The sequence below is a fragment of the Siphateles boraxobius genome, unplaced genomic scaffold (genome assembly GCF_051911475.1).
Source record: "Siphateles boraxobius isolate OS27281-9 unplaced genomic scaffold, OSU_SipBor_1 6, whole genome shotgun sequence".
In the NCBI taxonomy this organism is placed as follows: Eukaryota; Metazoa; Chordata; class Actinopteri; order Cypriniformes; family Leuciscidae; genus Siphateles; species Siphateles boraxobius.
In genome coordinates this window covers 22,035,743-22,049,231 of record NW_027509186.1, presented here as the reverse complement: position 1 = coordinate 22,049,231, position 13,489 = coordinate 22,035,743, and the positions used below count along the sequence as shown (strand labels likewise).

At 35.8% G+C, this 13,489-nt stretch overlaps 1 protein-coding gene across 1 annotated transcript; it reads right to left on the bottom strand.

Moving 5' to 3' along the window:
• Positions 1 to 6,605: 6,605 nt before the first annotated feature.
• LOC143715636 (uncharacterized) lies at positions 6,606 to 7,776 on the bottom strand. Its single transcript, XM_077207411.1, has 3 exons — positions 7,710 to 7,776; positions 7,366 to 7,461; positions 6,606 to 6,932 (listed from the first exon to the last, which is right to left on the bottom strand). Exons 1-3 carry the CDS (start codon positions 7,759 to 7,761, stop codon positions 6,850 to 6,852), a joined length of 231 nt encoding a protein of 76 aa, XP_077063526.1. The 5' UTR covers positions 7,762 to 7,776; the 3' UTR covers positions 6,606 to 6,849.
• Between the last annotated feature and the right edge of the window lie 5,713 nt (positions 7,777 to 13,489).

Genomic DNA, 13,489 nt, shown 5'->3' with positions numbered 1-13,489 from the left:
AGTATTTAAAAATATTAAAAATTGTTGCACCTTTTAAATAATATTTAGAGTATGTTTTTATTACACAGTGAGTCACTGCTCGTTGTATGAACTATAACTATGTGACAAATAAAGAGCAAGACAGTGCTCGTTTGAAGACGTGAGAGTGCGCGCGCGCGGCCGGGGCTCTCTCTCTCTCTGGTCGTTAAGCGCCCAGTGTCATGCGCAGCAGTCATTCTATTCCGCCAAAAAGCGGACGATCTGACGGGTTTTAGAAGATTTAATACAACCTGAAACTAAAAAACAGACCCGACCTCTATTTGAGACCGGACTTATATTTACCCAGACCTGCAGCCACACCAGGCGTGTAAAGAGACAATCGTCTATTTGGGACTCGGCTATTATTTGAAGTACGGTACATTAAGTATTAAGTATTTACCCTGTAACTACACAGTACAAGGGGGTAACAAGCACCACCTTAATTTACACCTAAAATATATATATTTAATGTACAACCCACATATGTCAAAATTACCCTGTAACTACATTGCACAAGAACATATTTTGCCAGAAATGTGATAAAAATGTGATGAGAAAAAACAACAGATGTACAATTTTTGCCTGGAATATATTAACAGAATAGGTACCTGTTAGTTTTAAAATAATTACATTATAAATAATTTGCTTGTATATCTGGTTGTACCCCTTTATTACCCAAAACTTAACATATTGTTCCCTTATACCTACACGGAGGTACACTGTAATTACAGAAACGTACACCGTAATTTCGGTTTACTTACAAAGTTATTTGCAGGTTGTTTATCTTCTTGTTACCCCTTTATTACCCAAAACGTAACATATTGTTTCCTTATACCTACACATAAGTACACTATAATTACAGAAACGTACACACGTAATTTCGGTTTACTTACGCAGTTGTTTGCGGGTCGTAATATAAAGTGTTACCCATTATTTTACATAAAGAAAAATGCATGCTGCACATGTTCTTGTGAAATAAAGTATATTTTATATAAAATGACCATAAGTTTCAAGCATTATTTTCACGATTAGGAAGTAACTCTCATAATACAATAAAACGGATAACTATATAGAATTATATTACACAAAATCAATGTTTTAAATGCTTATTGTACTATACCTTAATGTATCATTATAATGGGTATAAAGTATGACATTTCGTGTGTAATAATGACGTTTCGTGTCTAAGCAAATTACGCTCCAAAACGTTAGGTGGCGTTACTCGGTTAAGAACGTAAGCTCCACCCCTCACTTCCGGTCCTGGCGCAGGTGTTAGAACCTAAGCTCCGCCCCTTACTTCCGGTTCTGGCGCTGGGGTTCTGAAACTGGTGGTGCTGCGGGTCTGCAGCTGGATACTATTGGATATTTGCGCAAACGAACAGTTAAGCAGGTGTATTTAAGTGCGGTGATCATATAACAGCTACTATACAGATGCACCGATCGACTGGCCCTGGACCGGAATCACCCGATTTTCCGCATGTTCGGCCCGGACTGGTGACCGGTCGGTCAGTCTCTCACGTCTTTCCGATCCCAAAGCTGTCCGTTTTGTTGCCAGCGGCCCAAGCAACGTCAGCTGCGCGTTCTTGCTCTCTTCTCTCCGACGGCGAAGTGCACACACACACACACACACAGTGGCGTCATGCCCATTCAAAGTGAGGGGGCACGTGCCCCCTCAAATTTTTCCTCCCTGATAATTTTTTTGTCACAACTTTATTACTATTATGGGGGTATATCGATATAAAAAAATATATCTATATATTTTTAAATGTGATATGGAATTAGACCATATTGTATATATCGATATAGTTCAAATTTGCGCTATGATCCTTGCTCCAAACAAGCTGACTGCTTTTGTAGAAATATGTATATCGTGCATTCTATCAGTTGCAGTTCTGGCGCCTCCGTCTCAACAGCATTTGTGTACAACGCGACAAATACTCACATCAAATGTTAACGCAGCGGAACGGGACACATCAGTTCAGTGAGTTCACAAAAGTTAATTATTTGCATGTGCTTTAGAGCCTTGCCGGTTAAACATGTCATTCACTGTAGATGCGCTGTTCTAACATGCGCTTTATTGAGCGAAAACACCCTACGCGCACATGCACTAAAAAAGCCTGTCTAACAGCGCCTGGTTACTAAGTTATCTTTCGAGTCTTATTTCGCTAATACTTTCAAATACACACAAGGTTACACACAAATACATAAAGAAAGTTGATTATGTCTAAATAGAAAGCAAACCGAGGAAATTGAGAGAAATCTCTTTGTCAAATGCGTGTATATTAGACGCGTCGCGTACAGGTCTTAAAGAGACAGTAGCCCTAATAATAAACATGCAGCCCCTTAAAGGGATCGTTCACCCAATTCTGTCATTATTTATTCACTGTAATATTGTTCCAAACCTATATTAATTTATTTCTTGTGCTGAACACAAAAGAAGATATTTTGAAGAATGTGGGTAACCAGACGGTTGCTGGTCCCCATTGACTTCTATAGCAAAAAATATACTATGGAAATCACTGGGGTACATCAACTGTTTGGTTAACCACATTCTTCCAAATAACTTCAACAGAAGAAAGAAACTTATTCAGGTTTAAAACAACTTGAGAGAGTAAATGATGACAATTAAAACTATCTATTTACTATCTATTGGGAGAAATAATGTTAATAAAACATTTATTAATTAATGTTAATAAAACAAAATCGGTATATTTTCCTGTTTTTTTGTCCTTAGCCAATCACATGCCTGATTCTTCTGGATGTGTAATAAATCGGTCAGCATCAGCCTGCCCCTTTTTCCTAATATGGTGTCTGTGTATATCAAACAGCGCTCTAGAATCTTTGCTGTGTATGTTCAAGCAACTCACTCGTCTCGCACATTGAGCTGGCAATGTTTTTTGAAGTGGTAAGTGGGCAAAGCAACAAATCGGCATTGAATTAGTTATCGGATGATATTAAAAGGTAGTGGGATTATTTGTGGTTGACCTGGAAATTTTAACTTGATCAAAAAGCTATGGATTTGATGTTAGCTGCGAATTCAGAGCATTAACTTAAGTTGTGTCAGTGTAAGGTTATCGATAGCTAGCCTAGTCTAACCGTCGGAAAACTATTGCCTCAGATTGTGCCCCCCCAGAATTTTGGCTTGCATGACGCCCCTGCACACACACACACACACACACACACACACACACACACACACACACACACACACACACACACACACACCCACCTACCTCCTCTCACTCAGTCATCTCTCATTCACTCTGGTTAAATAGTGCTTGTATCGCGCATAATTTTTACAAATTCCAGCAGGTCAAAAGCGCGCGCAACACTGTTTTCACAGTATTTAAATGGAAAACGCAAATTTTCGTTTATTTAGGCCTACATTTATTCATTTTTAGCATTTAGCAATTTATTTGTAATAAACTCTTTAAGTGGGCTATTTAAAAAGTGTGAGTCCAATTTATATGTTAAATTATGCTTTTTTAAAACATAAATTTTATGTTTTTTATATGCAGAGTGTGACGTCATTGTGTGTGCGTAGAAAGAATTCGTTCGGAAAAAAACCGAAAAAAAAAGAAAAAGATCGTCCGCATGAAGCTTTACTCCTGAGCGCAAGTCCACGGTCCACCGTCAGTGTTGTGTAAAATGTAGGCACTAGGAAGGCTTTTTGTGTTCATTTCTATTTCCTATCGCTATGCAGACTCTTTTATTGTAGCCTATGACAGTGTAAACAGCCCTTTTATTTAAAGGCTTAATTTATGTCCCACAGACTGGTCAGTTCCGCACTATCAATCATTTCAAAAATGTGATGCAGTCAAGTTCGGGTGTGTGCATGATGTTTTAACTAGTGTTCTCAACGATGCTTGTTGTAATTCGCGGAATTTTGACGAGGTTAATAGACTTGATATTGTTTATTCAAAAGATAAGAAAAGAAAAGAAACAGCAGCCCCAACCTAAAACATATTCCCGTGCCCCTGCATATGTTGTGTAACAGAATATTGGACATAAACGTGCCAGCAGCATAATAATCCTGCTGCTGCTGTCTGTCTTGTTATATCAAAGAACAAAAGACAAAGAAAATCACTCCATCTCTGCTCTTGACCGAATAACTTTTGTAACTAATTGTTTGCATTATAATGTAGGCTATTTCATTTTTATACAATGAAGACTATCAATTGTTATTTTACATTGGATTACTTCAATTTCTGTAGTATTTCTTACTACGCCATATAAGACACCTGAAAAACTTAAAGCCATGTTTATTTAATATTTCTTTTTTTTCTACTGCATTTTGTTTGCATCTGTGCATCTCTTAACACATTGTCAGTAGACACAATTAAACTATAGGAACAGAACACCAGCTGTCTCTACACAGGGAACATTGACCTCTTTTTCTTGCTGGTGACATAAAAATATACTTAAATATGGCAGTGATATTTTATTAATCAAGCACCTTGTTCTGTCTCCATCCACACGGAAAATGAAGGTGACATATAGGAAATCTATTCAAGTACCTTCAAAAACCTTGACTGCACTGTGTGGGACCATCTGATAGTTTTAAGTAAAAAATATTATTTATTATGACTGAATCAACCTCATTAGCTAAGGTTAGACCATCGAAAATCAATTGTATAAGGCTCCAGTCACACAGAAATGCAGAGTTTCACTTTCTACATTGTAAAACCCAAGGAGTGTGGCATGGTATGTTGTAATAGTCACTTTGGTAATTCTCCTTTCATCCATTTTCAGCGAGAGAAAATCTACCTAGCTAAGGATGCACCGCCTTGGCATATGACATTACCTGCAATAGCACAGCGAGTGTTTTTTAGCCAAAGTGGATGTGATGTCTTGTCAACAACCCTTAAGGTCGTTTATATCTGGAACTGTCTTAAAAATAGGCCCAGAGGATTAAGGTTCACAGCACAGCGCTTCAGATATCAGGAAAGGAGGTGAATCTGGTATAAGAATGTGTAAGATGTTGCAAAAAGTGTGTCAAAATGAAAGCAAGGTGTTCATGGGTTCTCTCTGGCTGTGCAAACAGACGATTGTGAAGGTCACCAGATATTTGATTTGCTTCAGTGATAATCTGCTTGTTTTAATTTTTTGGAAGTGTGCCAAATTATGCAATCTGTTCATTTCCTTTATGTTGCAATGAAAAGGGCAGTTTGAGGTGATGGCTGGTCTGGCAGAGAAAGCACAACTAATGCACTCAGATAATTAATGTGCTCACATAAATTTAATGATTAGTCCTGCATACTTACAAATGCATATTTTATTAAGGTAATTCAAGTAGCAGATTACATTTGAAAGTCAACAAGAAATCAAAATGAAGCCTATTTAATTTCTTAATGCATGTTCCTGGTTTTATTGTGCATCAATCATTAGTGCATGTTATTCCAAATCGGAAAAATATATATTTTTTGCAGTGATCTTTATAATATGAATGAAGTGTACTACTTTTTTCATGTCTTCACATAATGCAAATGAAGTATTTGGGCATCATTTTAACAAACTTGCATTTCTGTTCTGGCTCTTTTCGGTGGATAACATCCACTTCTCACTGTCCAATCAGTTTGCAATATTTAAAATGAACCCCCACCCAACATTTTTTCTCTTATTCAATATCCAGTTATAAACTGGAATTCACGTTAATCGTAGCTGAACCAAGATGGCAAGGCCTTTTTTACAGTCTCAATTCAGTTAAAGTTAATCCATCACTGCTATGTGTCCTGTTTCCAATTTTCTTCCTCTTTCTTGACAAATCTTGGATCTCTCACTCTCTCTTAATCAGCAAAAGAGCTCCGATTCTGAGAAACGACAGCTCATTCGCTTGCTCATTTCTTAGAAGTTGTAAATTGACAAAAATGCCATGTCAATTCAACCCACGAGGCCTACAACTCTTAATCTTTTGCTGTCCATTAGAGAACATGACAAGATAAATTGCTGTCACAGGCACTGTGTGAAAGAAGGTGCGCAGGTTCCCAGCTGGTTATTTCAAAAGAAGAAAATCCTCAATCTCTTTAATAACAAACCCTGCGGTCAGGGAAAATAAAGAAGGGAGGATTAATTCACAGCTGACCCATATTTCCTTGTTTGAATTAAGATTATTAGAAGCTGCCCAATTTATTTATGTACAAGAAGCATGTAGTATGTATACGTAAGACTGCAATGTTTAAAAAAAAAAGTTATTATAATTAGTATTATTATAAATATAACGAGCAGCACAACTGTTATCTGTGCAAAAGTAAAAGTTACTTTTGTCATAAGACTCACAGACGGAACAATAAAGTTCAATAACCTCACAATATTGTTGACTAAACTTCTGAAGGGTTTATAAAAATGCATAGGTCTTCTCATCGACTCTCATAGAGTTAAGAAACAAGCAGGTTATTATGTTTTAAATCACCCATAATAAACTTTTGATATGCAGTTTTGCATCTCATGAGAGGAGTGCATGTTTAGCTTCCAGTCTTCTCATCTGTTAAAAGCAACGGTTAATCCAGACAAATGGAATCGTAACATCTCTCTCGAATGACCTACATCTCTCTGGTACTGCTTTGACTTCAACACACACATACACAGCGTTTTACTGAGTAGATTTTATTTCATTCATAAATCAAATCATACAGAGCCGTGACAAAAATCATGCTGATTAGAAATTAATTTAATCAGTGATATGTAAAACAATCCATGTTGAATCAGATGGAAAAGGAATTAGAAAAAGAAAAAACATACACCTACAGTAACCCAGTGTTACTACACTATTACAATGAGCATTAGTGCCTGAGTCAAGGACAGTAGATGGACAGGATTGGTGACATTGAGAGATCAGTCACACAGATCAGAAGTGCAGCAGTAGGTATTCACTCCAGGCACACAGAACTCCTCGCATGTCCGGGAGAACACAGTGGCTGCAGATATCAAGAAAAACAGGTCAATCATTTCTAGAATACAGAATAAATAAATAAATACATTTTCCTTTTTTAATCACCAGTGGAGGGGTAATAAATATGAAGCTGTTTCAGGGTCATTATCATGAACTAGAACTAAAACCACAAAAAAACAAACAAACATTAAACTTATTTTATTTTAGTTAGCTGCCAACATTTACATTTAGTTTAAGTTGAAGTACTAAAATACATAAACTAAAATAAAAAGTAAAATAAAAACTAAAACATACAAAAACTATATAGATATTTAAAAAAACTCATTTAAATAAAAATTATATATTAAAATATGAACACAAACTATAATAGTATATCAATGATAGCCTATTAAAATTATACTCAGTATTACTGACTATTGAAAATACAGTAAATAACTAAAATATTATTGTTGGCTTACCTGTTGCAACCGTTTTGCAGAAATTGCTTGAGGTTGGGCATTCAGTTGGGGTCTTGCAGTCCCCATCCACACAGGTGTAGCATTTCAGCGAGTGCACTGATGAGAGATTACATATTAGACAAATAGATGATAATGACCTTTTTCTGCACTTTATCAGAGTATTTTCAATTTTAACATTCCATTCTTACTCCGAGACATGATAGCTAGCAATGTCCAGTTTGTTATATTAGATAGATAGATAGATAGATAGATAGATAGATAGATAGATAGATAGATAGATAGATAGATAGATAGATAGATAGATAGATAGATAGATAGATAGATAGAAAAATCTTTTTTCTTACCTGATGCACTGCAGAGGAGCACCACAATAAAAGCACACACTAGGGCCTTCATGATGAAAACTGGTCTGGTCATGCAGAGGAACTGATTCTTTATATACCTTGGGTACACCTTTTACCGTAAATACATTCTTCAGAACAGTAATGCAGCATGACAGGTTTCATGTAACCAAATATGCATGTCAGCTTAGTTCCTTTACAAGGAAGTACAATTATTTTGTACATTGCAGTGGTAATTCTCTGTGCTTAGCTTATGGGCTGCTTATTGTCTGTCATTGAGTCTAGATGCAAGATCCAAGAACTTATCAAGCCTGTTACTCTATGGCATCTTTTTCAACATTTTCAACTCTTTTATCTATCTTCTGTCATCTGATAATTTAGTTATTTTAGGACTAAGATCCCAATCTATTTTCCAGCATAACACCCTCAGGAATAAACCATTTGATGTCACTTTTTTCAAATATCACAACTAACTCTGAACTGTTTTGACTGTGCTTTGACTTATTAAACAAGCAAGCCCAGCCCAGGTGAGAAAAAGTACCACAAAAGTATGTAACATTACTTTCCATAAAAAATAATTACATTAGTTACTTTTTAGGGAGTAACGCAATATTGTAATACAATACTTTTAAAAGTAACTTACCCCAACACTGATTGAAACCATAAACCACCATATTTTTGTGAGATGGGCATCTAAAGTGCAGGGCCCCTAAATTCAAATTCCGCCTGCATTTCTAAGCCTGTCAGGTACCATAGAAAACCATCCAATTAATCTCCCCACCAACAATCCTCTGGTGTTCCACAGGGATCTGTACTTAGACCACTTCTCCTTCTATACTAAATCACTCAGTTATTTCACAACCTCTCATGGCCTCTTACCTCTTATTAAGAATGCAAATCTCATCTCAAAATAGAAATTACTAGCCAGCTAGCAAAATGATCTAAAATAGCAAAGACCTTAGGGACATGAGGCCAAGTGAATTCAATGCTTATTACAGCTGGCGCATGGACAGGCCTTATAGATAATCTTTCTGAAGATTAGTATTGTATTGTGTTTAGGCATTGGCATTTCCATATAAGTTTGAAGCTAGTTATTGCTTTGAGGAGAGATCTTAGGGGATTGGAGGCAATTGCCAATATTCAGCTCTCTAGACTAAAGTCAGGTTGCCAAATATGAAGAATATTGTCCACTTGAGAAACCATATCAGCCAAGAAATTTCACAGCGTAACACAAAGTTGTCATGAATGTGGATAAGACAATGGATTTATACCTTAGTTAGAGCAAATGGTGTTCATTAAACATTTCGATTTCATTGCTGGTAATCACAATTTTGATTAAGAAATGCACTGTATTTCTTGATGATAAAATGATATGTGATTAGTAATTTATATGTAATTTTAGTAATTGAAGATGTGTAATCTAGGATGAGGTGTGAAAAAAAAGAATACCTAAAAAAGCCATAATGATCTTGAAATCAGTAGGTAAATGCTGTAATACGGAGATTAAAAAACACAAGGGTCTAACTAACACAGACAGCAGGGGGCAACAAAGATCAAAAGTAATTAGACAAATATTTAGCAAGTACGTGGCCTGCATGGCCTTCATAAAAAAAAGGTAAAAATAATACTGGAACACATATGGATGAATGTGTTTATAATAGCCTACTATTAAAGGGGTGGTTCACCCAAATAAGGTTCACCTTGTTCACCTCAAGTTGTTCTAAACCTGTATGAGTTTCTTTGTTCTGTTGAACACAAAAGAAGATATTTTGAAGAATGTGAGTAATCAAACAGTGGCTGGTTCCTTTTTTTCATACTATGGAAGTCAATAGAGACCAGCAACTGTTTGGTTACCCACATTCTTCAAAATATCTTCTTTTGTGTTCAACAGAACAAAGAAACTCATTCAGGTTTAGCACAACTTGAGGGTGAGCAAATTATGATAGAATTTCCATTTTTGGGTGAACTATCCTTTTAATATTTTATAAAAAGATATGTTTTTTTATACTTCAAATTTATCATTGCATATATGCAGTATTTAGGGCTATAATTTTGACAGCAATGCACAAGTAGAATCAGAATTCTACTACACAGTTTTCATGCAGTGCGCTTAATACAAAATATTGTCTTAATTGAAAGCTATGAAAATATTTCAGTTTAATATACAAAATTTGCATTTTATAATTAATGCTTAAGATAATTATGACTTTGGTAGAAGAATATTGCCATTCCTCAGCCTAATAGTCCAGTCATTTTAAGCCAAAATGGGGGTCAACATTGAACAAATTGCAACAGAAGCAAACTCAACTGATTTTGTATCCTCAATATGTCCTGAGTAAGGAAAAAAAAGCCCCGAAGAATCCCATTAGGGGAAAGTTTCGAAAAAGACCCAAAAAAATCCCATTCATACGCCTATTCATTCTTTTTCTCACGTGGAAAGGGTAAAAATATTAACCTTTAGATATCATCATGAAAATCACTGAGTTGATTACTTACATCAAGACAAACAAAAAATGTATTACAAGTTTTTTGAAATTGTTTGTTAACATGGACAAACGGTGCATAATATAATTACGTATTAGCTAATTTGCATAATTACCCAAACAGTTCTAGACATTGGGTATAGCTAGGTGAAAATGTCTTGTTGAATCGTGATGACATATAACAGTAAACTATTTAATATTAAGGTCTGAATGGAACCCATTTATGCTACCCATGAACATTAATGCAGGAAGAAGTACTTTAGAAACCAGCCTTTATTAATTATTATGGCAGAGAGGGGGTTTGGGGCTGGGTCAGTGGGAATGTTTCTGGGGGACGAGTCTGAGGGAAGAACAGGAGACACAGGTAAGGAGAATGCAGAAGACAAAAGGTAGGTGAAATAAAAAGTGTCTGGATCAAAAAATCTAATTACGTACACAATGCACTCAATGCCCAAACCCCCTCTCTGCAATAATAATTAATAAAGGCTGGTTTCTAAAGTACTTCTTCCTGTATTAATGTTCATGGGTAGCATAAATGGGTTCCATTCAGACCTTAATATTAAGTAGTTTACTGTTATATGTAACAAGATTCAACAAGACATTTTCACCTGGCTATACCCAATGTTTAGAACTGTTTGGGTAATTATGCAAATTAGCACATACGTAATTAGATTATGCACCGTTTGTCCATGTTAACAAACATTTTCAAAAAACTTGTGATACATTTTTTGTTTGTCCTGATGTAAGTAATCAACTCAGTGATTTTCATGATGATATCTAAAGGTTAATATTTTTACCCTTTCCACGTGAGAAAAAGAATGAATAGGCGTATAAATGGGATTTATTTGGGTCTTTTTCGAAACTTTCCCCTAATGGGATTCTTCGGGGCTTTTTTTCCTTACTCAGGACATATTGAGGATACAAAATCAGTTGAGTTTGCTTCTGTTGCAATTTGTTCAACCTTTTCCTCATAAAATGACTGGACTATAAACATCCATCTATTCATCTGTCTCTCTCTTCTCTTTATTTATTCATAAATCACTCAGCCATACATCTATCGATCCATTAATTCATTTTTTAATAAAAGTAATTTATTGGAAAGCTTACAGTTCTTTAGTAGGCCTATACCACTTAACAAAATGAAATCTTCTAATGTAATTTGATGCATTAAATGAATTGCTAAAATTTCCATTTTGTAAGCAATTTAATTCCTGTATAAATAATCACTTCGATAAAACATTTGGGATTTCATTTTGCTTCTAAGAATACAGGTGACAGTGATCATGACTTGTGATTTAGGGTGCCAGGGTTTATGGTTGAACTTTAGAATAGCACAATTTACAAACTTCTTCACAGGCTTTTTAAGCAAATAAAGTTGAGTGTTTTATGGTTTTGAACTATGTGTTGGCCATGTGACCTTCTGAAGGAGTTCTGCAGTGACATCTCATAATTCCTTCACCTTTGCCAATGACATCACGAGGAATATGTCTAGAACATAACAGTCTGTCTTGCAACAAGCAACTTGCAAGAATATAAATAAACCAAGCACAGTAAGACATTTTAAAGGCTAATACATAGCATTTTATTAGAATTCATATTACTTAAAAGTAATTTATGGAAACAGCCCTAAATTAGCAAGCACTGCAGTACCATTGGTAGCCAGCAGATGCTACCATTGAGCCAATCAATGTGCATGACTTATTTTGTTTGCATTTCACGGCTAAATAGCTAAAAAATCTCCTCAGAATACAGTTGGCCAAAACAACTCATAATTCTCATTTAAACAACCCAACAACATCTCTGAAATAAATTACACCATTTGCAAAGTGAAACAGTCTGAAGGGACGAGTAGTCCGGTCTTGCTGCTTAAAAAAAGTCATTCTCTCTTCCAAAGCGCAATGAACTGACTGTAATGAATAGCAGAAAACTTCTGATTTCCCATCTCCCTCTGTAAATGGCAGAAACAGTGTGTCCTCCATTAGCTATCATAAATCTGAGCTGATGTGACAAAGGGTAATGAAGTAGCTTTCTAATCGGCCTGCCCACGGCCCCCTCATGTCACACTGCAGACAGGCCTATTTCCAAATGCAGGAATGGTTAACAGATTACCGAACAAAGCTAAACACACAAACATTTATTTCCCAGAGCCAGTCACCGGCATCATGTATGTCAATAATACTATACGTGAGTGAAGGCTTCGCTAAATGCAGCTGAAAGTTGCTAGCATTTATAGAAATCAATAATACAACACCCGACAAGTTTATTGAAAGAAGACTCGGTAATGATACCATTTATCCTCGAGCTAAATATGCCTAACCAGAACCTCTGAAAAAGAACAACGTGTCCATTTCAAAATGCTGTTTTATTATATAAGGGGCTCTGTTTTATAAGAACAAGGACTTCTTAGAAACTTGGGAGCTTTACCCTCTTAGGTGTATGGAGCAACTGCTGCAAGATGACATTAAACTCTCGGCTTGTCCCATACAGTACATGTGTTCCTCTTGTCCTTGTCTCTGAATTGGAAGAGAGCTTACTACATCGAGACCTGGCTAGCGCTTTATCACATAAACCTTCGGTATACCTAATCAAATAACCACCCGGGCGTGAAAACATATTCCACTCTGTTCACGTAGCCTTGCGATGAGTGCCTTGCAGAATCAAACAGGACACCGGATTAAGTGATGGAGTCGGAGTCTTCCAGAGGGCCTTGTGCTACAGCGATTAGGAGAGAGGTATTACTGAGATTACGGGTGGTACGACACATAAAGAATGGGGACAGATGTGCAAAGTAGCTCTCCAAGACCTATCAGGTGCTCATCTGTTAAAATATCCCCTCGTGGTGTCTTTTTTTTTAAATAACAATGCCTGGAGCTTTTATTTACAGCAAATTTCACACCTGAAGGTATATTGTAGCAGCTGAATTTGGTCAAAGAAGAAAAAAAATTAAATAATTAAGGGAAAATAAACTTTATACCAGAAAAATAAATAAACTGGAGCCCTCTGTGGCAATACACTCGATCAAACTTAACTTTTTTTTAAATAAACATGTATGTATACAGTGGGGTCCAAAAGTCTGAGACCCCCCAAAAAAGGGACATTTTTTTTCTTTCAAATCTAGAAACAATATAATATGTTTTATTATTGTTGCATTTTTAGAACATTTTTCTTTTTCTTTGAAACTTAGAATCAAAAAAACAATATTTAACATTTATTATTATTAATAGCATTTATTATTCTTTATTTATATTTAATAAATATAATAATAAAAAATGTAATAAAACTTGTATTATTAGCCTATAT

What these genes read in the sequence shown, in the direction of transcription:
- LOC143715636 (XM_077207411.1), bottom strand. Translation starts at nt 7,761, where the DNA reads ATGAAGGCCCTAGTGTGTGCTTTTATTGTGGTGCTCCTCTGCAGTGCA. An exon ending in GCTCCTCTGCAGTGCATCAG is followed by an intron (nt 7,462 to 7,709) that starts GTAAGAAAAAAG and finishes ATCTCTCATCAG; the next exon opens with TGCACTCGCTGAAATGCTAC. An exon ending in CTGCAAAACGGTTGCAACAG is followed by an intron (nt 6,933 to 7,365) that starts GTAAGCCAACAA and finishes TGATATCTGCAG; the next exon opens with CCACTGTGTTCTCCCGGACA.